Raw genomic sequence first — 25,233 nt, 5'->3', positions numbered from 1 at the left:
CGAAGATTTTTGTACAAAATCCATCGGCTAGATACAAATAAGGGACATCGAGTCTTGTTATAATTGACCTTCTCGTTGATTTGTTATAAAATATCAAATTCTCGCTTCGTAAACAGCATTTTAAGTGAAAGTTCTTAGCAATGTGTAATCAGCAATATCAAAAGGATAACGAAAAATAATTAAAAACAGGAAGCCAATAAGCCTATTCTTCAATAGAACCAATTCTTACAGTCATAGAACCTCTCATTCAATTTTGAGAAATTTACAAAAATTTTGGACATATATGTCCCTTGGAGTTAAGCAGTTGCAATTATTAAATGTCAAAACTAGACAATAGCTTTTAATATTTTTTATTTCTCTGTGGCTTTGGGGGAAGGATCTATCCCCTAACCGCCCATAGTTACGCCACTGATTCTTCGTGTATTCAAAGAATTTACGTGAACTTATTTTGACATTGCTATATACAGATATAAAGTAGACCAGTGGAGAATTTTCAGCTCCAAAATTTCCCACGTGGTTTACGAAGTAGGTAACTAGAAAAAAGAGCTTTTCAGCCAGATAGTACATATTGTAAAATCTTCTATGCTATCACTCGACTTTGCCTCCTCGGCGAGTTGCTTATATGGACCGACTTTAGGATTTTATATTTTTCAACCGAGGGCATGCATATTTGGCCAGCCGTTAGCCGGACGCCTTGAGATCATGACCTCAACGGTCGCGAGATATGGGAGAAATTTTCATCGAGGATCATTCCTAGTGAGTGTCTTGCAGCGGGAAGTTCTTATAACAAGTTACAGCGAAGGAGTTCACATAACGATTTCTTTACTTAACATATCGAGATATATTTTTGAAAAACACAATAAGAAGCCATCCTGGATGACGATGTTGAACAGACATTTCATCATTATCGGTGAGATTACACCGACTTCTTCTCATAATTATAGCTTTTTCTTTGGATTACGTCTCCAAAAATGACCATTTATCTGAAAAATCGATTTCATGCATTAAAAAACTGAGAGATATGTTCAATCATATGACAATAATCATTCATCAATATGGAAAATTGAAATATTTTGCCTCCGTTGAAGTTAATATTTTTATACTGCGTGACCCAAAAAAAAATTGCTGAAGATGCTGTTTCATTGTAGGAACTTGATGTAACAGAGAGCTGCACTTCACAGCATTTGAATGCCTTAGGCTAGAGACTCGGAGAAACATGACAGCGTAAGATGGGTTGAGCAATAAAGAACAGGTATTCCTCATAGGAACACATTATTACGTCTTACGGTTGTGATAGTGTAAGACAGGTGTTTTTCCGAACGATTCGTTGTAGAAATTCGTTTATTCCACTGGTAAAAAGGATTTACAAATATAAAAGGAAATAAAAACAACGCGCTTCTTATTATATTACATTACATTACATTACATTACATTACATTACATTACATTATATTACATTATATTACATTATATTATATTATATTATATTATATTATATTATATTATATTATATTATATTATATTATATTATATTATATTATATTATATTATATTATATTATATTATATTATATTATATTATATTATATTATATTATATTATATTATATTATATTATATTATATTATATTATATTATATTATATTATATTATATTATATTATATTATATTATATTATATTATATTATATTATATTATATAGGAAATAGAAAAAACTCGCGCTTATTTTCGAGGAGATAAATGACTTATTTCATAACATTTTCTACCTAATGCTCGATGAGGTAGCTGGCGACGTACTCCGAGGATTTTGGTGACATTATGGAAATTTTTATTCAATTTCATGGTTGCACAGAATGTGGGGACATGAATTGCGTGGTTCGTCAAAAACAGCTGCGGCCGTACAGACAGCGTTACGAAGATGTTAAACGAGTTAGGCCGGGAGCCGCTGGAAACTTGGAGGCTGCGCGCTAGGCTTACATTGTTTGAACTTTGAACAATTGAGAATGGATATCTTTAAGAGCTACGGAGAAAATAATACTACAGCTCCACTATATTTAGAGGTCCGACAGAAGCAATAAATTAAGAGAGATATTTTGCCGAAAGGATAGATATGCGAATTCCTTTTTCCCCCGAACATTAAAGGACTTTAATAAATGCCGGTCGTAATTTCGTTTGGGCGTCTCATTTTTATGTGCAAATGGCTACGGTGCTAACTCCCACTGCCACACGACTTTTAGGTAACGAACGAATGTATGCCTACATGGTGATTTTATCGGTAGCTGATTCATAAATCCAAAGATACATACCGATACTTCCACTAAATAAACGCTCAACAATCGCGTACCGAATCAAATCCGCTCATCTAGTACTACAAGGACTATCTTTATGAGCGGATTTGATTCGGTGAGCGATTGTTAAGCGATTATGCAGTGTAGGTATCAACACTGAAGTTGGAGATCTTGAAATATATGAGAATCGTTCAGGAATTCAATACAAATTTATAAACCAACCTTTTCAAATGTAATGAATGTAGTTTACTGTCTGGTGACAGCTCCAAGTGGCGAACACAAGCAGGGGCGGACCCAGGATTTCTTTATGGGGGGCGCAAGCAAGGCCGTATCCAAGATCTTCTTCTGGAGGGCACAACGATACCCCGTAATACATAACGAACGCAATGATAACGGGAACGTATTGAAAACATTGCATATTTTTTAAGGGTCTTGGGGGGGGGGGGTGCACGTGCCTCCTACCCTCCCACCCCTAGATCCGCCTATGAACATAAGTATTCTAGAGGATATGTATATAAAAAGATGGAGAGGTTGGAAGTATTCCATAACTCCTTTCTATCAATGTTGCAGGAATTTTTTCAGCATTATTTGCTGTCGCTGCCACTGATACATCTCCAACTCATGTCACTCAGGACCCTGCGTATAAGGAATGCAAACGAAATGCTAAGGTAATTTTCCGCGCTTAAAAAATCGTATACATATATACCCTCTACTGACTTAACGTGGTTTAAATTATGCATTAAGTAAATATTTATTTTAATGATTTTTATTATTATTTAATTTTTAGATAAATAAATTCATCTATAAGTAAAGCCATTAAATTCGATTAATAACCATAGGATAGCTTAACACAGTTGACAGTTAATATGAAATTTCAATTTTGCCATGTTAAGAACCTGTGGAGCTCCAATATTTGCTTGATCAATGAATTATTCATTGGTCGAATAGATTTGTTTCCGAGCATGAAGTCTTTATGAAATCTTCATTTAGAGAATCAAAACGATGGGTACCAATTGTAGCATTTATTCGCAAAATTATCAACAATGGTCACTGAAAAATCATTGGCTTTTGCTTACGCTGATTTCATCATAAAACTCTTCGCTCGAAAGAGGAATGCTGATTCCTCTGTGGAACGATGCTAACTCTCTACTGGGCGAATGTTTTGAGAAGGTATGAATCATATGATCAGTATATGTTGGCTTTCGGTAAATGCCAAACATGTGTTTCCCAATTTTAATTGATATTTTCCGACCCAGGAGATTTAAATTGTCATTATCTTGAAGCTCTACAGTTAATTCAATTTTTTCTCCAATAAATTCAGGAGTGTCAAAAACTGTTTTACTTTCATTTCAGCTCCAAAGTTGTCTCCACCTCCTCCTGCCTCCAATTCCAGTCCAAGGCCTCTACTATGGTTTCCTTGTAAATTCTTTTTAACCTCTTTGTGTCTGTCACCTTCAGCCTTCTTCTCCCTCTTCTCTTTTTCCACTTCCATTGTTCCTATGACTGCGGTATTAAAAATCCCCTCCTCTCTTAAAATATGCCCAATCCAATTCCCCTTTCCCTTAATCATAGTTATCAATAATATTCTTTACTCCCCAACTATTTTCAGAATCCTCACTTTATTCACTTCACTCTCTCCAGCCTTCTGCAAACCCACATCTCAAAAACGTTGATCCTATCCCAATCTCTTCTTCCCAAGGTCCACGTTCCGCATCCATGCAACGCAACACTCCATAGCGCTTCACCAGTCTCTTCCTCAGCTCTAGGTCCATACTGCAGCACAATTCCGTTATCATCTTATTAATAGCTTCCTTTTCAATAGCTATGCTTGTCTTGATCTCTGTCTCACTTCTTCACAACATTTATTTTCATTCCATAGACAATAATGCACCTTTTCCAGAAGTGGATTCTTGCCTCGAAATAATTTTCATTTTATTTAATTAATCCAGGCCAAAAACAGCACGAGGCCAATTACAGAGGACTCATATTAACAAATATCCTTTTCCTATATCTTCTATAAACATCTAGTTGATTAAAGGTGAACGTGGTGACCCTATGGCTGATCCACACTTTTGCTAATAGTACTTGCTTTAAAACTCGAAATAGTGCTGATAATCGCAGAGCTTAACGAGATTTATAAGTTCTGTCACAATATTAAGGAGGTTTTGGCTTTTTTTTACACTTCCTCAGCAATTTCCACTGATTTTCCTTTTGCAACGCCAAAATAAAGGCTCAATATGTCAAATAAAACTAACACACATTTCTTAGGGGTTTTCACCTTCTCTAATTGTGTGGCTGGCTCTATGGAGTTCTTCACACTGTAAGGACTAGTAACACAACACATTAGTTTAATGCTTGCTCAATTAATATTAATAAACAATTCTTTATTGATGCAACAAAATCATAATAGCATGAATTAACATTAGATTCTGTTAAAAAAGGCAGTTCTTTGTCATTTTATTCATTTTCTCATAGAGGTAAGTACTGCCTATATTCAAATCAATGGTTCCATATAATATCAGTACTGCACCTAAATTATATATCTACGTTAAACATCACATTTTCATTTCCACCTTGGTATTGTTATTGGCTAGATACTCTGAGATAACAAAATACTGCAAGCGATCTAAAAAAATGGCCTGTTAATTTTAAGTATACAAGCAGCAAAAAAAACCTCAATCTTACATCTACTATCTACCTGCTTACGTAATAGCTGGACCTACCAATGTGTTGCTCCAATAGCCATTACAAGCAATTAAGGCAACAACTTTGCGCACTTGTTCTCATTAATAGGTCTGTCTCTCGCTTAAATTTTCACTCATGCATATATACAGGATACTTCGGATAGATATGGAGCACATTGGCCGTATCCGAATTACCAGAATCTATTGTATTTCCTTTGCTATGTATAAGCTCGAAGCCACTTTTTCCTTCAGTATATAAATGCGATATCTAATAGATGCTGATTTTCGGAAAAAATCATGATCAAACTATGATACATGTTGGATAGGGGCGAATAATGGCTGTCGGAAACTATACTTGTGGTATTCAAAAACATTTAACAAGTTTTCCAGGTTATCTATATGTCATTTTTCCTTTCAGAATCATCTGGAAGCCGTCTATGTGTGTATGGACAATGTGTTTCTAAGCTTGAACGAGACCAGACGATTGCGCAACGACACGATATGTGTCAAATGTGCCCACACGTGCAGGTGAGTAGTGTCTCTAGATTCACGCAAATATAAGTCCTAAGGTCTCCGATTTCTTTTCTAACAAACAACTCTGTCGAAAATTATAAAACAATTGTTACTTCTCGATGCATTCTCCCTACAGACGCACACATTTTTATAACATTGTCGCCATGATTCTATGGCCGCGGCGATGCAATCTTTAGGAGTCAGTTTTGACCCCTTGGAAAATTGTTGAAGCAATGGCAGCACGGCTGATGAATGTTCGGTCACGGAGAGTCTTTCATTGTTGGGAACAGCAAAAGTCACAAGGATAACTCCATGAACACATGTCTCCTTCATCTGCCGATGAATTTCAATTGGTGTCACTCCCCGCAAAGGCAGAAAACGAACGATTGGGCGCTTTTCGTGCATGGAGAACGTCGTCATTTCAAGTGTCTAAAAAAGTTCTCATTCTCGATGTTACCGAATGAGTTCTATAAATCATACAGTGAAGCAATTTCTGTCACGTTTGACAAAGAGTGCACTTTAATTTGAAGACATTAGCCATGTTTCTATTTCCTTTTAATCTGGAGAAAGAAAATCCGAGGCCTTAAAACATAATTTTTGTGTTCTATCCTGTACATTTTAAAGACTTCTTAACTTATGATTTTGATGAAGACCTACCATTGATGCAGAAAAAGTTGACTCAAACAATTACTTTACAATTTTTTTTATCATTTTTTCCGCAGGAAACAGGATGAAATTAAGGACTGCATGATCCAAGGCGAAAAAAATCTTGTGCCTCTTTCAAACAGGTCAAAAATAGTGATTCCTATAATTAGACAGTTTTTGGAAGAAGGACTCACTGCACTGTGTGAAATAGAATCTTCCCTGAGCCATGGTAACGTATTTATACGTAAATATGGCCCAACAGCCAAATTTCTCTGTAACACCACCTTTTTCTAGTTTTCCAATAGTTTTACCTAGCCCATTCTGTGAACTATTATTTTTGTGACTTTTCAGTTTTTAGACACCAGAACGACAGCGTCTGCTTAAGGCAAAATAACCGATGCCTATCTCTTATGCGCATTGTAGATGACGATGAACACATCGTCCTATGTGATTCATCAAATCCGAAGTACAATTATACTGATACCAGTGTCCTATGCAGGTAAGTTTCATTCAGATCGTTCGGGGTATTTTCCAGGATAACAATACTGTATTTTCTGACGATGGAACCAAATAGTTTCTACTGAATCCGAATACAAATTGCCACAGACATATTTGTTTCACTTTATCACCTTGCGGGTATTATAATGCTAGGAAAACTATTTCTTAAAAATCACGCCAGAGGTGTTTTCTTTTAATACCTCCTAAATTTCCATTTCACGAATAGCAGTATCATTGTTATTTCTTCTATTTGCTATTCATGGGGGAAAAGGAAATAATTTGTGATTCCCGAAGGCAGAAATATCTTGAAATTTTCGTTTACGTTCATTGGGTATAGCTTTTATATACACGGGGAGTTCAACTATTAATGCAACACATTTTATTTCGGGAACAGTCGGTTTTTTTCGGGTTGTTTTATACAGCATTCAAATATACCATGATATTCCCCTATCTTTGATCTTGACAGGACTATTTTTCAACGTAATCTCCATCCAACAATGTGGTTTGACGCCACCTTTAGGAAGGGCCTGGATGCCTACACGGTACTAATGCAATGGTCAATGTCAGAAACAAGTTCGCACTGCTTCAATGACGTCTTTATGACCACCGAAGTGGCGAGGATGAAACATGCATTGTCTAACAACACAGCGTGCTTTCGTGCACTGCCAGATTACTGAAGACATTCTGCAAGCGCCTATGAATATGAGAGATACCGTAGTTTTCCGCAGTGGTATCATGGTGCCGGAACGCGCCGGATCGCTGTTTAACTAACAGCACTGGTTAACAGACGACATGATAGTGAAATAACACTTTTATCAATTTTGTAGACTCAAAATTTCGGATATTTACATTCGAAACCAAAACAAAACATTTTGTTATAAAATATAAAGCATAATTTGAAATAAAAAACATACAGAGTAATACTTCACTTCTAAAAAAATGTTGAAGAAAGTGCGTTCCGGCGATGCTAATTTTGCCATGACGCCACAGGTTTTCTGCCGAAAGAATTTCAAATCACTGCTCGTTGTTTGAAACGCACCTCCGTTACAGAAGTCATTTTAAAAGCACAGTATAGCGCGGTCACCAACCGGAATTCAACTGTACCTACGAGACAAAGCATGAATGTTTGAAAATGTTCCATAAGGAATACCAATTTTTTTTAACCAAAACTGGCCGTGAACAAAAATGTGTTGCGTTACTTTTGAACTCCCTATTATATTATGAGAAACATCATAGGTGACCTCCCAGGCGCTTTAAAAGAAGAAAAAAATTTAATACTGTTATCATCATGTCTGTTTAATTTGGTCATTACTAAGCCTCAATCATTTCATTTGTTATCAATACCTTTTATATCAAAATAATGAGAATATTTTCTACAGTAATTTTTGTAGTTAGTTTTTAATCTTAAATGTGAGGAGACCTATCTGACCCTTGTAGGTACTAAAAAAAAACACTCCCAGATAAAAATCCTGGATCCCCCCCTGAGTAGCATAATTATTTATTGCTATGTTTACTACAATTATCATTATGAATGGGTAATTTCATTAAAATACCTCCTCATTAATCGTAGGGGCTTTAATAGATTCCTGGAATGTGTTGAGAACAGCGCCGAAGACTGCTCCACGGATGGAAAGAGGGCTGTAGCAAGTATAAAATCACAATTGAGAAACATGCCATCCTGCTCTGAGTTTCTATCAAGAACGGATACATAGATCATCTCCGTCAATTTTCAGCAGCATTATATTACTACCATGATTCTTCAATATCTGCCAATAAGTCTTCGAAAATACAACCGACTATCGCAGCTTAAAACTTTGTAAATCATAAATAAAATATTTTCTTATTATTGGGGAGTAATTTCATTTACACCAGAAATTTTATTGTTGCATGATTGAATTAAATTTTATTGCAATACTAAAAATCGCATAACTATTTAACTAACCAGTTTACACTAAGAGAATACATATTACAAATAAACTGGGCGGCTATTTGCGAATTCAACAGCAATATATCAATGCATTTCACCCACGGCTTTTAAGATTTATGAGTTTCTCGTCAGTCAAATAATCATTTAAAGATTAATTTTTCCACGTGATAATGATGTAATCAAAAGTTCTATTTTATATTTTATCGGTATTATAGTAAGATATACGCACCACGGCATCAGGAATCGGCCAAGTCTCGCTGAGCCACATTACTAGGATAAATAACAAAATTCTTTTCAAACAATACAATAGCTCATATCTCTCGATATAATTTTAAATGTATTTAAAAAATTAGATGGGTAACAAGTCATGATTCTGGATTAATAATTCCAGGCCCAGGCCCAGTCCTCAATTACAAATAGAGGAGTCACGAGTATTACTGGAAAGAATCCTCAAGTCGGCCTCTTAATTTGTTTTCACCCACCGCGAAATCAATTGGGTTTACAAAAATCGCCACTCGTTTCGCTGACGGAAAAATTATTTTCATCCTGTTAACATATGGTTTATTTTATTATTATTATTATTCTAAGGGCGGTTTTTTTTAAAGGTATATATATTTCCGTCACCATCTAGTTTTATTCATCAATATCATCTTTATTCTTTCATTTTCATTCATTCATTTTCTTTCGTTCAACGTCTTCTTCATCGCCCTTCCACTCTCCGAGGGGAAGGGCAGCGCACAGGGGAGGTCCGCCGAAGGGGCTGGTTACCGCAACCTTGGACCCCATCCCTCCGCGCATGAGGCCCCCCCTCCGAGTGGCGATGCCCCAAGAAGGCTCCGCCCTTATTTCTGTGCTCCTTCTTCTATGGCTCCATCCTCACGTTCACTATCAGGTCTCCATCTTCCGTGTCTCCCACCTCACACAAGACGCCGCCCTGACACCGCATGTCAACGAAGGATTTCATATTACCTTTGAACTTGTGGTAATGATATTCCCTGGTGATCCTGCCTTTGATTCTTTTTTTGAAATACTCTGCATATTTCGAAGCCGTTCGTTCGTTCTTTTTGACTGCCGTAAAGCAGTGGTAGATGCTGGCCTTCGCTTCGGATATAATATAGTTGGCCAGCGAATCGCATGTGGTTATGTAACGGCGCGCAGTGGTCCCAAATCGAAAAAAGCTGGCCAAAAGTCGTTTTTTCGAAAATTTTCAAGGAATTTTTGAACCTTATTTTCGGATTCTACAGGATATGGTCTACAAAATACACTACTAAGTTAGTATTTTTGTTCATCAGAGCGGCTGCAGTGATCCGTCAAACATGGAGCATTCACCGTAAAAATCACGGTTGCGTGAAATCGGTCGATTTTGAGGAAGTTCAGCGTCATGCAGGACAACCTTTACGCGATATATTTGGCCAAAAACATTTTTAACTACAAATATAAACATTAATACATAGTAGGACATAAATTTTATTCGGATTTTACTATGTTTACTATTTTATATATATTTTGTAACTTTTAGTGTTTTTTACCCGAATTTTCAAATAAAATGTACAATATCGTTTAGAGAGGCACGTGAATGCACGGTGTCTTTTGCACCAATACAAAGGGAAAAGTATATGCAACGCAGTAGTGAAGAACATTTTTGCTACTAGTTGCTACTCCGACCTCAGCATTGATTTAACTGTAATGATGCAATGCGCTGACGCGGGCGGCGGCCTGGCTGGCGCGTGGTAGGGCTCGAGGAAATCCAGTATTTATGGGTGTTATTCAACATTGTTGGATATTTTATTTCTACAAAAAATATTTACCCTATGAATAAACATCTCTTGTCATACGTAGAACGTTTTATCATTAATAGTTTCCATTTGACCTTACCTTTTATTTACGCGTGCCCATGCTCTCATAAAAATTGCTTAAGGACTCGAGCGGAAGGATATATTTATGGAACGAAATTTCGCAGATGTGCTTATAGTATAGTAAGTAAAACATGAATGCATTCAAAACAAAAAAGAATCCCTCAAATGCTACTCCACCCTTTCCTTCCGTTAGACGGGTTAGTTTTCGCCCTCACGCGGCACATTGTCCCTCTGTCGCCTCCTTAGCGGCCTCCTCAACCACATGCAGGGCAAACGACGGCCGAAAAGGCCTAGGCTATTGATTGCGCCCATCGGGAAAACACAACCACCGCTCTCTATACACTTGTTATGAATTGCACTTTGGCCACCGGGGATGAACGGAGTAAGCCTTTTCACCTTTCAAATGTGATATTTCCTAGAAAATGGAGATAATAGCATCGCGAACCTCACACTGTGGAACCCCCAAATTACTTCTAGACATCGCTTGCCCGAAATTTTCTCGCCAAAACTCAGTTTTACTCAGATTTTGCCAAACGAAAGACGTGAAAGTTAGTTTCCTCAAGCGTGAAGATCGAGTCTTGAAAAAGTCGAGTATCCTCGAACTTTTTAAAGAACACTTGTGGGGTTTAAGAAGAGTGCCCATAGTGTTTTAGTTCGATAACTCTGAAAATTTTCACGCGTCTTGAGATGCATGAAAAATTTCTTGAAAGTGGAAAAGGGTCCGTATCGTTTAAAAACCAATACTTATTGGATTGCTGGAGCAACAAGTTAGAGTTAGATGAGGACGTTAATTCAAAAGTTATCCTAAAAAAATTGCGGAGAAGTGTTTTTTCTCTCAAATTATCTTCGCCGGTGGAAGGAAAGAAAAAGAAATGACAGGTTTTTTAGAAGAAAGTTCGCTGACTGCCTAAATGAGAAGTTGAAATTTCCTCCGCCTTTATTTAAACAATTTGAGAAGTCCAGTGAAAGGGCCTAGAGATGGAAAACGGAGGATCTTAGAGGTAGCACATCGCCAGTAGAGCATCCATGAGTTATCGAAGCAAAGGTGATGAGTTCGTGGCGAAAATAATAAATGAGGTGACAGCAACCACTCTCTCAAGAGCGCGGCGAGTGTTATCAAAATGGAGAGCCAAGGATGTGAGGCAAAGTAAAATCTCCCACGAAGAAGCCCTTTCCATGATCGTTTCTGGTAATTTCACGAAACATCAGTACTTGCTCCTCCGACGGACATCTAAAGAAGCTGCCCTTCCTATTGTCCACTTGTCCGAGGAGGCAATGGAGGCGAGGAATAAGGACATAAGAAGATTCAGGGAGCACCATGCAAGGAAATTTTTCTGGATAGCAACGAATGAAGACCTGTTTAAAAGATTACTCCTAACTTCAGATGCAATGATATCAAGTATTTCTAAGGCTCAAAGAAGGAAATTACTTCAATTACCAGTCGAGGTAAAGAGTTTATTAATCCTGGAAGAATTGAGTGGATGACGACTGTGATGAGGATTTGTCGGATAGTGATCATGAATGTACTTAATTTTTTTTCGTAACAATGACTGAGAAAGATAAGGAGAAATGTTAACTTATTTTTTTGATAATTAAAAAAGCCCAAATTAATGGAAAATCTCATTTAATTTTTCGTACCAAATCATGTGCTCGTTAAATTGATGCCTCACTTCGTAAAGAGCTTATTGCGAGCGTATCAATAAATTTGGCGTTTAACTTGAGTTATAGGAGTTATGAAATACTGTTTATAACATTTCAATGATTGTAATAATGCCTCCGTTGAAACTTGTGAAATACGGAACCCCGTTTAAAATTGCTACCAAATCCATTGGCACGTTACAAGGAACTATAAAATTGTCTACTTAATTAGAATTAGATATTATAATTTTTAAACAATTAATGCAGTACAATAATATTAATAATATACTTATAATATAAATTTCCAATTAGTATTAACTTATTTTTCGTATCAAATACGATCAAACATATGAGAAAGTAGAAAATGTTCTCTTGGTTCATTCAAAATAAGTTGTTCAAAATTTGTCCAAAAATAAACAATGCAGTCATTTTATATGCATTTATGTATGTTTTAAATAACTAATTCAGTTTTATGATATGCATAATTTTAATTTACTATCACCAGTATAATCTCAAATTCCAATGTTAAAAAAATTAATTGTTTAAACAAAATGTGAAATAGCTATAAAATTATTGCAAATACATAAAAAATAGTTATAAATTCAGAATAAGCGGGTCAAAAACAATAAGAATAGACCTTTAGGTCAAATATATACACAATAACAACGGCGTAATTAATTTTGGCCAGCTTTTTTCGATTTGGGACCACTGTGCGGCGGCCCAACTGATGGTTCCACGCGGTCATCAAGTACGGAAAAATCGCACGCTGATAGCAGTTGTAATGAAAAAAGAATCATATTCTTGAAAAAATGAAGCCACATAATCCAATAATAACATGTTTGAAGAAATCACATGCCATATTTTCATTAAAATCATTACTTATAGAGTCTACGGTAAATTTTAAATAATTTTGAGGAAATGCTGTAAGGCTAGTACCTACCTATTCTTGCGGAACGTTTTTTTTCCATTCTCGAAAACAAATGGAAATGAAATAAATTTACGGAAAAGCAAATAATCGCTTTAAGCGGATTAAAAAAATTGAATGCTGCTTTTCTTAATTTGAAGAATAAATAAATTGACAAATTAATTACCATCAAACTTGATTTGAACGAACGGGGAGAATTATCAGGATGTTAATATTACCGATTGTAGATGTACTTATTACGTGAATTATTTCCCGTAGTATTGCCGAAGTTTGGCTGTTTAGTAATAGCCTTACTCTTAGCTTCCTGTGTGGCCACTTTAGGGTCTCTTTTTTCACCTAGTCTTAGGCGTGACTATGAATATTTCATGAATTAAAAAGATCTTGCAAAATAACCTTATTCCTAATTCCACAGAAACCCTTATTCACTTAATGATGCGTTTTAATTCCTTCACATCATTTCCTAGCTCTTTTCTTCTGACCATTATAGAGTAATATTAATTTTATAGTAATTTGATAATGAGGTCTAAGCGTCGAAATGCGTCGTGTAGTAGATAGAGATTTTAAGGAACTTGCAAGATCTTTCCTTTATGATGGGTCGGTTCCCCCGAGTCTGACTTAAAATTTTCAAGTTTTCATTCATATTTCAAGTTGTTAGAGATAGAATGTGCAGAAAGCCGGGTGAGAATAGCATTAAAAATAATATCTCTAATGAAAACAAGAGCCGCAAAATACGATAATTGTCATACATTGAACAGCACATTAAAAAACAACCATAACCGGATAAGTAGGTTTTACCCATGTGGGATTCGAGCCCGCGACCTTCGCCGTGGTAGGCGACGACTAAACCCCATTGCCACCGAGGCCGGCAAACAGGAGGACAAATGGCGATTAACCTTTTAAAAATGCGCTAAGTAAGTTTAATTTAAGAATATCGGGACTATCCACGTTGATATCTTAACGGAGTCTCCCGCAATGCTCAAGTTGTACGAAAATTCCACATAGAAAGCATCATTCGAATTGACCAGAATTCGAAACCGGATCGCCTATTCACGCACTCGACTGAAAATCAGAGGATCCGGGTTTGAATCCCAGTTAAGGTGAATGATTTTTTCTGCTTGGAGTTCTCGCACAATTTTGACTAAGTAAGCATATCGCTACACTTATCCGAAGGAACTCATTAATTTATTTTCCTGTATATATAAATTAATGTAACATCGGCTAGTGAAAAATTATCATTTCGAAAATAAAGGCGTGTTTAATGGATAGAACTAGAGAAGCGACTTTAAGAATATAAACCATTCGTCGGTGGTGTGTAAGTATTGCGAAAACTTGTGCTATAATTGAACTTCGCTTTCTCAGCTCGTTAAAAGAGCGATCGCCTTTCGGATTTTATATTTTTAAACCGAGGGCATGTGTGCTCCATGAATCGTAAGTCTGATGCCTTGCGGTCATGACCTTGATGGGCACGAGAGATTGGAAAAAATTTCATTGAGGATCATTCTTAACGAGTGTCTTCCAACGAGAAGTAAGCAAGAAGACGAACTGACAAGTGGTACAGACATATTTTACAGTGATTTTTGCATAGGAGACCTAATAACGATTTCTACACTTAGGAGGTCAAGATATATTTTAAAACAATAAGCTCCTAACCAGGAGAACAATGTCGAACAAATATTTCATCATTTTTGGTAAGAAAACTGACTTATTCTCATAATTTTTGCTTCTTTCGCGATGTTTTGCGAATTTATTTGGGATAGCCCATTGCTATTATAAGTTAAATTATAAGTTCATTCACATCACCAATTATTAATATTCATCCCAATTGTAAGCATTCGCCACGAGAAAGTTTCTGCCTGTGAAAGTTTTTGCGGTTAATTACTTCGGTTTTCAAAAAAAAAATATTTGCCGGAATTACTGTTTCAGTATGTAGAGAAGCCGGATCAGTAAGCGTGGCGAAGGACTTGTATTGCTTGGGCTGAGAGCCGGTAAAAAATCGTAGACTACTTGATAGGCTAAGATTGATTGAGATATTGAAAGCGGGTGAACCCGCTGAAACGTCTGCTAGTTTTTGTGAGTGTCCCTTTTTTATGTGTTTCTGTGTTTTTTAACTATCAATTTTTGTCCGTTCTCTTCGATCGGGCATTTACATACATTATCGCTTACTGCGCTTTCGTCAAGATCTAAAGCCATATCAGCATGTAGTGAAAGCTAAGCCTAAATAGGATAGATGTCGCCATTTTGTGCGGAACCGTGAAAAAGGTTGCATAATCACAGAAAAGAGTTTATATGGTAAACAGATTTTACTGAACGATCCTGACTTCGGCGAACTATGTCATTATGAATATGGATTAAAACATGGCAGGAGTACGTATATCCATACATTCTTTGTTAGGCGGGGGAGATTGAGATATGTCCTTAGAAATTGAGGGTGGTAGCAAGAGTGATTCAGGATATTGCATTTACATCTTTCTCAGGGACTGAGAGCTGACGTATTTGGCCTGAAGTCGAGAGGACACGATAGACAAGAGGAAAGAGTGATAAGGTTCATTTATCAGACGTGCCTACTGACTTCACGCTCAGCACTTCAGTTTAAGCATATTTAATTTTAACTTAAAATTCATGTCATCTTCCGGGAAATTGTTTTTCTTTATTCTAAAATTCTGCTCTATTTAACACTTAACATATTTTTTATCCATTTATAATTATTTTATCTCTGTGATTACCCCTTTTTTCCTTGATTTGAATATCTCCGCGTTCTTTTATTTACACAAGGTTCCTAATTTCGAGCGAATTTTTTAATCCGCAAAAAATGCTACAAAAATCTCAAATTTCAGCGCAGAAGTTCCTTTATTTGAATTTTTGAACCGTATTTTTACGAATAATTACGTTTGAGGTGATTTTGTCTGAGGCTGAATAATAGATAAACAAATATTGATGCATACTCATCTCCCAAAAATCATGTGATAATAAATTAGGAAATCTTTGGACATTTATTTGACAACCTATTCTGGTTTGCTGTCTATTATTGGCATCTCATCATCAATTGTGACAGTGACAAAGAGTACAGAACTGTAAGTGGTGAAAACGTCAATCATGCTTGAGGGAGGTGAGAAGTTGTTCTCATTCCATTATTTCTTTCTCTTCAACTCACAGGCACATTAATGGCATTACTAGCCGCCGTTTCAAGCGACGAATCATCATCCGAATCTGATGAATCACCAACCCTTATCGCTCAGGACCCAGTGCTTGCGGCATGTCAGTCAAAAGCTGTGGTAACTACCCACAAAATTGTGAAAAATGGCATGCATGCATTTCTTCCGCTTACTATATGTGCATGAAATAATTATTTAAGTCTTTATAAAGTCTTATTTGGGCAGTCAACATATTTTCCTCTTCTTGAAGAAAAATATTAGTTTCCAATTATGTTAAACTCGCTCAGAACAATATTTCAGGGAAACATCGATCTATTTTTTTATAATCGGAATTTCGTTATATTCATAATAAAGGATGTTGCCCTCTTCATTTATAGATTCTTATCTTATAAGATACTTCTTATCCTTAAAAATATCCTTGAAAAATCCTTATAAGATCTTACTCAGGTCTTATAAGGATTTTGCCGGCTAATATTCTGTTAATCGTCCTTATTTAAGCAACAGATCCGTAACAATTAACCATCGTTCCACTCCTTCCATCAAACAACTGTAAAGGGACGGATTATGAGATCAAGATTAGAACTTCTTCTTTTTCCCTTGACCTCTTTGCCTCCAGCACCAGTCTCAACAGCCAACTACAAAGCCTCTCATTATGATACCCACTATTTTGTACATATTGCATTGGTTACACATCCTTGTCATTTATGATTTTATTTTATAATTGTTTTTATCATATTTACATAATTTATTACTAATTTTATAACCCAATGTAAAGGCCTCAGTGCTGTTTTTGGTGTTAAATAAATAAACTATGTGATAATGGCTACGCGTGAGAACAACTGATGATAAGTTTGGGAATTGTTAGGTAGCGAATATTGCCTTTATTTTCTATAGAAGAGGTTATAGTTCCCCTAGGGAACAAATAATACTTTAGCTGGGATTTCGTATCATCCGAATTCGTTACATGCGAGGAAGTTAACATTGGTGATCATAGGAAAGTCCAACGGACTACATAAAGTCACCTCGTTATTAGCGAGATTTTGTCACAAGCATGATCGTTATAAGCGAGTTTTACTGCACTTGATTAAACCTTGATCTATATTCCAGTATCCTTCCTACTGCCTCTATTAATGCTATGACTGAGTGTTATATTTTTCCATTGTAAGTTCTATATTTATTCGCACATGGAGTCGAAGTTCAAGTGTCATTAATGCATGAATGAGGTGGCTGTTTGATTAGAGCTCGGCGCCCAGTGCCCTGGGTACGACTCTGCCTGTAAAATTGTATTCGTATTCGGCAAAGGTTTAGATTATACGATTATCGTGGTTACACTGGGGAACATTTCTCAACACATTTGCGGTTGACTTCAATGTTTTAGCTGCTTCATACTAAAATAGACATACTGATTTCAAAATTGTTATTAGTTTTCTTCAAGCACGTCAAGTTTTTTCACAAAATATTGTGTAATAGGGTAGTTTCATTCATCAAAGAAAACGAAAGGCATTGATTGCGATTCGTTACCCACCATTAGTGTACTCATAATACACAAATTATTTGGTTTTTGAAATACCGGTTTAGACGAATGGCAAGGGTCAAATTTTATCCTCATTTGAAAAAGGCCAGATTGGCGCCCATGCGATTCCATTCCGCGTGACGTCACAGAGACCTAGTTTCTACACGAGAGGAGAGGAGTTATACATCGTCTGAGGTTACCAATGCAAGTATGAGGCGCAGAGATCAGGGAAACATGTTTTAATAATCACTTATTAAAACTGGCTAAGGTCGGAAAGTTTTCTTCATTTGATAAGGTATTAATAATCCTTATTTAAGCCAAGCGCTACCAGCCAGCCGGGTACTCAGCTACCCGCTAGCAGCCTGCGTCGTATCAGCGCTCAACTCGCCTCAAGGTTACCTCACAGGGTGGCAGCGGGAACCAGAAATACGTCAGACGGAGAGATTTCCCGGCATTCATACTTACGCGTCGCGTTTTCGCGCGCTTGAAATTTTTCACTTTTCATTTAATCGCGAAAAATAGATATCGTCATGTAAAAATTTAAAACCGTGAAATACGTACTCCAGGAGTAATAACCTTTCGATTAAGGCAATAAAAAAATAATAGGAAACCACCCTATTGTGACCACACACTGCTAGATTGAGCGTCGATCACAGGAGGCTCTCCAATTGGCTGACGTAAGTCCTATCAGACTGGTGCCCGGGGGCTGACGCTGAAATAGATTAGCGATAAGTGAATAGGAGTCTAATTATGCAGGAGATACTATAGTGAGACGATGGCACGCACTTTTACTTCCTGGGGGTTTTCGATGTTGAGGGGATTGCATGCACTGATTTTTTTCCCATTTCACGCGCATCGCTAAACCATTCGTTAAAATATCTTTACCTAAAAATTTCCTCTACGGACATTAGATAAGGTAAGATGTAACTTTACATTCCTCAATTTGAATTTTTTTATGACGTATGAGACAAAAAGAGCTTAAAAAGTTAACTTGATAGATAACAACTTTCATATTCAGAGGTAAAAAAAAGTCAGTCAAAAGCTAATCACCCATATAAGACAAGAAAGTGGCAGTTTCCCAGTGTCAATAATTTATTAATATCTTGTAACAGATTATTATTATGAAATTAATATGTCCATTAAAATAGTCCTTGGTTGAGATAAAATGATCAATGTCAAAAACGGCGGGAGTAGCTGTAACAAGTATTTCAAAATATCGTCAATCTATACGTATATTACGTTTCCTTTTCAGAGCCAAACTGAGGCCGTTAACAAGTGCATTGGAGATTTATTTTCAGAGGAGAGCATGAACGAAACGAGGCGATTGCACAGCGATACAAAGTGTGTCAAATGCCGAAACATGTGCAGGTGAGTGGGATTTAAGAAAACACACAAAATTAAAATGAAACGAAACTTTCTATGACAGAAATGATAATGCTAAAAATATAATGTGGAATTGATTCTGTTACGGGGCACCCATTAAGTATGTGAGGCGTTTTAACCCTTTAAGGTCCAAGTGCCTAATATGTTCTTCCTTCCATTTTCCCCAAAGGAGACGCGACGAGATTAATCACTGCATAGAAGCAGCCGCAGAAGAAGCTATGCTTCTTTCAAACAGGTCAAAAATAATGGTTCCTATTCTTATGCAGTTTACAAGGGAAGGACTCACTTCATTTTGTGAGATAGAGTCTACTCTGAGTTCTGGTAATGTATCTGCATCAGAATATGACTCATATGCTAAAATTCTAACGACTTTGTAAACTCATTTTGCTGTTTTTCATCATGTCCAGGTCAAATCTGTCCACTCAATTTCAAGTCACTTTCTGATTTCCTATCGAGCTGAAATTTACAGAATAACTCAGAACTAGATCGCAATGCGATATTAAAAAACTTTTATTGTGATTTTGAGGGTATCTCGATTTTATTCTGAATTCAATATGAATTATATTAAATTAAATAAATTAACAAGTTCAAAAAATGGCCACAAAAATTCGATGGCGGCGCTGCAATCATTTGAACGAAGGAGAATGATTACAACGAGAACGCATAACAGCAAATTTGTTTATTTCAATGCTATTGAACAAAAATTTACTGACAAAAGTTGCAATCTATTCAGTTCGCGATTAAGACGTAGTTCTTTATAAAAAACAATTAATGTTGTATTATTTTATTAAAAATAACCTCTTCGCTTACCTACCCTACTTTGTCAACTGATATTTTAACTTAATATTTCAGTTTTCGGAGACCAGGAAAGCAGTGCGTGCTTCCAGAAAAAACGGCGTGCCTGCATATCTTTTTTGAACTTCATTGATGACGCTGACGAAGCTGCCTTCTGTGACTCTTCAAACCCAAAATACAGTGCAATCGATGCAGGTGTCCTCTGCAGGTAAGTTTTTTGTGGGTCGTTCGAGGTATTTTACATAAAAATAAAACCATAGTTCAATATTTTCGCATCCGGAACTGAAAGGTTTCCTCATGACGACGTATTCATAAAGTAAAACTCATATTAAAAGCTAGCTCAAAGCTCATAAAATTTACTCCCGATGTAACTTTGATAAATATTTCTTTATTATGAATCAAGCATTTTCTTCTAATGATTCACAGCATTTAATTTTGATAAAAAAAATTCACATTTATGATGCCACTGACGTAAAAGTAGTTTTTCAAATGTGATATTTCATTTTCCACAGTTCCTATTAATTCGTTATATTCTATGACACTGTTTTTTGCAAGGCTTGAGAGTGCTATTTCTTACTATCTTATGGGTAAAAAAATGATGAAATAGTACTATCTTTAAATTGCTTGCTCATTGGCCCAGGGTAGCAAATTTTATGCTTCAAACATTTTATTTTACGTTAGGAAATCTGAGTTTTATGCTATGTAAATTGTAGCACCATAAATGTCATTTTCTTCCCTTTCTATACTTAGCAACGCAGAAAACATACGCTATGCTCAAAGGCAGCAAAAATTTTAAATTCATTTCATAGTTTTATTGGTTTCATTTCATAGGTTTATGTGGCGAGGATTTCCTCTCTTCAGATTCATATTTGGACTCACCGTGAACACGGAATGTGTCTGTGGCTCCGTAGCTGAGTAGGAATACTTCACGCGCAATGAAGTTATGGGGGGGGGGGGATTCGAATATGAACCAATTGTATTTTTTTATTTTGTGAAAGGTCAATTGATAACATCAACATAATATATATAGTTTACTCAATAAAAAAATTAACACCGAATTTTTTTAGTGACTAATTTTTTAACATGAATGACTAAATCTGCACACATTTATTTCAAAGAGCAAATTTATTCAAAGAGTGGAAATAAGCTGGGGAAGTGGCAGAGGTTGTAATTTGTCCTTGCTACTGTCAATTTTCCATTGATAAAAATCTCTTCTGATATCATGGACAATACTCAATAAATAGCCAGATACACTCGTTGTTGAAATCATATTGATAGCCGTAGATCATGATGTTTGCAACTCAATCGATAACGCTGATGAACCAAAAAATAGTTTCTCCATGTTTTTCGCCGATCATCTGGTATTTTTCGGGCTGATTCCGAAACTGGGCCCAGATGTTTTCTATCACGTTAAGTTTTTTTTAGGACAATCGAATTCAACGGGGATTCAAGGGAGTTTAAGTAAATAAATTGTTAGTTAAAATTATGTGAAAAATGGGTACTCACTCGCATTTTTCTCGCACATTTAGCTTCTGCCGTATCCCTTTTCAGTGTCCACTACTAATCTGATAAAATGTTGCTGAACTTTTGGTGCCATTCGTGTATCTGTAGAATATTCTGGTGAAAACACCTATCGTGTTGATCACTAACGGCGCCAAAGTTTGTAGGAAAAAAGTCCAGGTGTGAGCCAATGAAGTGATTTGTTTTGAATAAGTAGAGCAGCCCGTTTTTTGTGCTATTTAATTACATTAACCACCAGATTGTGGTGATATTTAGCTACTCTCTTTCCTGGAAAACCTTCAAATGCATTTTTGAATGCCTTCCACGCGATTTTTTTGTGGAACTCTTGTGGTCAAAATTCCGAATTCTTCAGCGCATCTTAAAAAAATTCTGTGGCCCAATGCAAAAACCTTCTATTATCTGTTTTTTTAGTGATTTTTAGGAAATTTGTTTCAAATAAGCAAAAACTGCACCATTTTTACACATATCTTTTACAAAATTTTCAAAAAGCCCTAATTTAATACTTAGAGGTGGCAAAATGATATTTTTAGGATCGTAAAAAAAGATGAAAGGACATTTTTGAATCCAGTAACGAGTGCTTACGAGTGCTTAGAGCCAATCTTTTTTCAAGTAATGATTTTTTCTGTCTCTGCTATCCCAATCGCAGAAGAAGCAATAATATTTCGTGCAGTCAAACTGTATGCCCAGTAAAAATGCAGCTACTTTCGATTCTCCACCAATTTTTCGTAATGAAAAATTTACTACATATTCTGGTAAGATTCTTTCAAGTCAATTCCATGAGCTAATGCTTTCGAGGGGAGTTCAATTCCATTATGTTAGAAAACAGCCTTTAAACTGTCGTTACAGGAATCAATGAACCTAATCATCTGTGTTGTATTCAAAACTAATAGTATCCATAACAGGGAGAACTTCATTGCAAAAATTAAGATTGTTTTCATGAGAAAAAATTATTTAAATTCGTCATTGATATAAATAATATAAATTTATGACCGGATGGATATCATCCATTTCTTCAACGGACAGTAGCAAGGACAAATTACAACGTCTGCCTCCTCCCCTGCTTATTTCCACTCTTTGAATAAATTTGCTTAGGAATAAATGTGTTAAGGCAGATTGAGTCATTGATTGAGGCGGATTGAGGATTTAAAAAAAAATTAGTCGCTGAAAAAATTCGGTGTTAATTTTTTTTATTGAGTCAACTATATCTATTATGTTGATGTTATCAGTTGACCTTTCACAAAATAAATAAAATACAATTGACTCAGATTCGAATCCCCCCCATAACTTCAGAGCATCAAATGCGCGTGAAGTAATCCTACTCAACAACGGAGCCATATAAACATTCCGTGTTCACGGTGAGTCCAAATTTGAATCTAAAGAGAGGAACAACCTCGCCAGGGAGCCCAAATGAAAAATCTCCATACTGCCAAAACGTGTGCGTGATCGTGAGTTTCCTCAGTGTATTCCATCCGCTTGGGCTATAGCGCTTGTAGTTTGACTCCTGTCTCGCTATCCCGATCGCCCCCGCGTCTGTCCTCGTCGGCTCTTGTCGGCGTACTGGTGAGAGATGCAGGCTTTCTCATGTGCCAACCTTCCAAGTTTTTACCGACCCTACCACATCATTTAAGTGGGGCTCGTGGGTGTCTACATACTTTTGAAAACGATAGCACATAGCCACCCTAGTTAGATGAGTGTTACGAAAATTGAAAACGTATGAGCCATGGGTGGCCACAGGTATTTTGGGCCCGGCGCCGAGATTCCTACTCATTTGGAAGATATTGAGAAATTTCCCTTCACAAATGACCATGACATTGTCAACTACTAAGCTGAATGCCGCACCGTTGGTGAAAGGCATTCTTAAAGACATGCAGGGAAAACGCGTGAGGTTTGGCATCGCAGCTCCACTAGCAGATACACGATATGAACATATTCAGCCCGAAGGTAAAAATTTTAACTTTGCCCAGACCCGAAAATTTTGCCGAGCGCAGTCTACCGTCATCTGTAGATGACGCTCGGAGCTGGGCAGAGTCCGGCGCGTCATCTATAGATGACGATCGGTCTCAAAGTGTTAACACGGCGAAGGTCTGATAGCGGCTGACTGAGGCCACGCCTAATTTTCCGAAATACTAGGCCACGCCTGCTGTCTGTTGATTGACAAAGAGAAAATCACGTGGCGAGAAAATTCCATCCCCGCTACCCCCACTTGCTTTAGCCACACCAGCTCACCCGCAAAGATAAAATGAAAACAGTTTTACTGTATTTAGCACTACATGTGTGTAACATCTTAACTATTTCACCTTTTAATCACCTCAGGGGATTCCATGGATTCCTGGAATGTACTGAGAGGGGTGCCGAATCCTGCTCCTCGGATGTTCAGAGAGCCGTAACAAGTCTTGTATCCCAATTCAGAAACTTGCCAACCTGCTCCGAGTTTGTATGAAGAAAAGATATGCAACACTTGCGGATCGCCCATTCAGCAGCATAATTTGACAAGCATAGTTCTTATGTTTCTAAGAATTAAACTGATATTTTTCCATCGCCAATGAAACAGATTTTCTGAACCAAATTACTTTTAAAATATAAATAAAATATTCTGTCTACTCAAATGGCATATATTCATTTACATCACAAATATAATTTATAAATGTGTAAACGAAACTTGATTGCATCACTTAAAATGTTTATATTTAATGTCACCTTGTAATTTTGTATTAAAACAAGTTTTACCAATATGGCAGCTCGGTGTTTGCGAATATCAAGTAATAAGCACTTATATATAAATGTACTTCAACGAGTGCCTTAATATGTAAAATAATATTAATGTATTCCAGATTTCATCACTTTCATATTTCCAGTAATTGAACAAATTTAATACTTCATCAAAATCAATAGCATTCGGTAAATAGAAGATAGTTTTTCTTAAAATCCTGAATTATTATTATAACCTTGATTTCCCCTTATTTCTTGCTTTTATTTGTTAATAAAATCGCCAAAAATAAAATTATCTCTTTTTCTCTGCAAAAAATATGTAGGGGAGACTGGGGCACAGTGGGACACGGGGTACAGTGGGATAATTGCTTTATTTAAACAATTTACTCGGTCAAAAGACAAATTCATTAAAATTAAGGAGGTCATATTACGAGGAATGTTACACAAAAATCTTATTTCATAATCTTATGTAGCTTCGCGTAAATGTTATAAAATATGTTTTTTGCTATGATTTTCGCAACTTTCATGTTGTGAAAATTAATGCAATTCTCCTAATTATAGCAAGTTTTATCCGGAAATACTTGGCGAATACATTATTTAGAGACTTTAAAATAATTTACTAAGCATATTATACGAAAGTAACACGTTTAAACATTTTTCTGAATAAAATAAGACTTCAGGACATGCGGGCCACATTGGGACAGCTGAAATTGGGGCACAGTGGGACAACTTGGATTGGGGTACAGTGGGACAACTCAGATTGGGGCACAGTTGGATGCCGACATACAGCCCAGGTGCTTCGAATTATCAATCTCTGTAACCTAAACGCACTCAAATTTCATATCATGCTTACTTTATAGTGTTTTGACTCCATATTGATTCCTTAGGATTTGAAGTACATTTCAATTCAACAATGTGAGCATAGGCGGATCCAGGGGGGGCACGGGGGCACGTGCCCCCCCCCAGAGCCTTAAAAATATGCTACATTTTTAATACGGTCCCATTATCATTTCGTTCGTTTTGTATGACGAGGTATCCTTGTGCCCCCCCCTGACCAAAATCCTGGATACGGCCTTGCTTGTGCCCCTCCCAGAAAGAAATCCTGGATCCGCCCCTGAATGTGAGGACAATACTACAAAATGCCAACAGCAATGAACATAAGAAAAGTAAAGCCGAAGTGAATAATTA

General features: G+C 36.5%; 2 protein-coding genes across 2 annotated transcripts; both read left to right on the top strand.

The window, feature by feature from the left end:
- The first annotated feature begins 637 nt into the window (after nt 1-637).
- On the top strand, nt 638-8,436 carry LOC124154361. The gene is made up of 6 exons (XM_046528041.1): nt 638-910; nt 2,857-2,954; nt 5,389-5,498; nt 6,206-6,357; nt 6,480-6,627; nt 8,197-8,436. Exons 1-6 carry the CDS (start codon nt 703-705, stop codon nt 8,336-8,338), a joined length of 858 nt encoding a protein of 285 aa, XP_046383997.1. The 5' UTR covers nt 638-702; the 3' UTR covers nt 8,339-8,436.
- Nucleotides 8,437-14,457: 6,021 nt separating this feature from the next.
- LOC124154360 lies at nt 14,458-23,942 on the top strand. Its single transcript, XM_046528039.1, has 6 exons — nt 14,458-14,660; nt 16,126-16,244; nt 18,890-19,005; nt 19,190-19,341; nt 19,873-20,023; nt 23,650-23,942. The coding sequence occupies exons 1-6, from the start codon at nt 14,633-14,635 to the stop codon at nt 23,774-23,776; spliced, it is 693 nt and encodes a 230-aa protein (XP_046383995.1). The 5' UTR covers nt 14,458-14,632; the 3' UTR covers nt 23,777-23,942.
- The last annotated feature ends 1,291 nt before the right edge of the window (nt 23,943-25,233 follow it).

The sequence above is a fragment of the Ischnura elegans genome, chromosome 2 (genome assembly GCF_921293095.1).
Source record: "Ischnura elegans chromosome 2, ioIscEleg1.1, whole genome shotgun sequence".
NCBI classification, from domain to species: Eukaryota; Metazoa; Arthropoda; class Insecta; order Odonata; family Coenagrionidae; genus Ischnura; species Ischnura elegans.
The sequence above is the reverse complement of the archived record's forward strand: the minus strand, read 5'-3'. Positions and strand labels throughout refer to the sequence as shown.

Bases quoted from the DNA above. Each gene is read 5' to 3' on its own strand.
- LOC124154360 (XM_046528039.1), top strand. From the start codon at position 14,633: ATGTCGAACAAATATTTCATCATTTTTG. The intron at 16,245-18,889 runs GTAACTACCCAC...TTTCCTTTTCAG, and splicing joins CATGTCAGTCAAAAGCTGTG to AGCCAAACTGAGGCCGTTAA. The intron at 19,006-19,189 runs GTGAGTGGGATT...TTTTCCCCAAAG, and splicing joins AAATGCCGAAACATGTGCAG to GAGACGCGACGAGATTAATC.
- LOC124154361 (XM_046528041.1), top strand. From the start codon at position 703: ATGACCTCAACGGTCGCGAGATATGGGAGAAATTTTCATCGAGGATCA. The intron at 911-2,856 runs GTGAGATTACAC...TCAATGTTGCAG, and splicing joins CAGACATTTCATCATTATCG to GAATTTTTTCAGCATTATTT. The intron at 5,499-6,205 runs GTGAGTAGTGTC...TTTTTTCCGCAG, and splicing joins AAATGTGCCCACACGTGCAG to GAAACAGGATGAAATTAAGG.